This window comes from Pygoscelis adeliae, unplaced genomic scaffold (assembly GCF_000699105.1).
Source record: "Pygoscelis adeliae isolate BGI_AS28 unplaced genomic scaffold, ASM69910v1 Scaffold117, whole genome shotgun sequence".
Lineage (NCBI taxonomy): Eukaryota > Metazoa > Chordata > Aves > Sphenisciformes > Spheniscidae > Pygoscelis > Pygoscelis adeliae.
In genome coordinates this window covers 3,147,639-3,148,763 of record NW_008825270.1, presented here as the reverse complement: position 1 = coordinate 3,148,763, position 1,125 = coordinate 3,147,639, and the positions used below count along the sequence as shown (strand labels likewise).

The window sequence follows — 1,125 nt, the reverse complement described above, 5'->3', positions numbered from 1 at the left end:
TTGCGGATCCGTTGCATACCTGCAGTGGCATAAGGACGAGAAACACTAGTGGATTAGGTTAAGCCACAAGTGTCCCCAAATCCATCAGATCCAGAAAAATTTGGAGGATGGAAGGAAAGGGAGGAAAAAAGGAGAAGATGAGGATAATAATAATAGGATAAGTTTAGGATTAAGGAGTGGAGGAAACAGTGCTGCAGAAATTCTGGTGCGAGGAAAAAGAGAAGAAAGCATTACTCACCTAACTGTAGCCGGTCGGTCTTATCAGCAAAGATGATGCGGAACCATCCGGGTTCACTGCATTCAAAGGCTTTACCACAGGACAGGAGGACCTTGTTATCCAGAAAACGCCTCCAGAGCAGCATCTCCTCCTCAAACGTGCCTGTCCTGAGGTACTAGGAGAGTCAGAAGAAGTGCCAGAGGTTAGAAACATATAGGCTAAATCACGGAGATCCTCATGAATTTGTGATTCCCATGAGGTCTGCAAAGGCCAGGGGAGACACCTTTTACCTCTGAAGTACAGCAGTTGTGATATAAAGGAAGAAATGGGGAGGAAAGTGGCTTGAGAGCAGTAAGATTCCTGCAAGGAGGGAAATGCAGACAGACGAAAGGAAAAGAACGGACAGAAATACTGGGCAGCCCTTCCCTCTGCTCAGCAGACAACAGATTTGTTAAAACCAAATGCTTATCACAATATTAAACTTTCCTCTAGACGCAGTTGCACCACGTGCCTGCCCTCATCCCAGGGGAAGCCTCCTTTCCTAAGACTACCAACCTTTCGGAAATCAATCCAGACAAAGAAGCCTGCATTGCGGTTGAGAAAAGGAACCCCAAGTGTCTTCAGCTCGTCTGTCACATACGTATGGGCAGCTTTTAGGCGGGCATGGTTGGCCCTCAGGTACACCTGGTTGATCCAGTCTGACCAGAAGGAGAAGATAAAGAAAAAAATCACAAACTGAGCAAGAATTCAGATCCGTTCAAGTTTCCAAAACACTCACAGTGCCTTTTTCCATTTCACCCTTCACCTCCTTTTTTTGTTTTCTGTTTCCTCAAATAGCAAAAAGAGGGGCAAGAACTATTTAGCAGTTTCATGTCTGTGCAGAAGAATATCTTCTTGACCTTCCTGAG

At 45.5% G+C, this 1,125-nt stretch overlaps 1 protein-coding gene across 1 annotated transcript in view; it reads right to left on the bottom strand.

The window, feature by feature from the left end:
- The window catches only part of LOC103921684 (1-aminocyclopropane-1-carboxylate synthase-like protein 1), a 14,853-nt gene that overhangs the window by 557 nt on the left and 13,171 nt on the right, over positions 1–1,125 (bottom strand). The window contains exons 14-16 of the mRNA XM_009329687.1: positions 773–915; positions 239–392; positions 1–19 (exon numbers count right to left, since the gene is read on the bottom strand). The exon at positions 1–19 is cut by the window's left edge and continues 557 nt beyond it. Of these exons, the coding sequence (XP_009327962.1) occupies positions 1–19; positions 239–392; positions 773–915 (316 nt within the window). The remainder of the gene's footprint in view (positions 20–238; positions 393–772; positions 916–1,125) is intronic.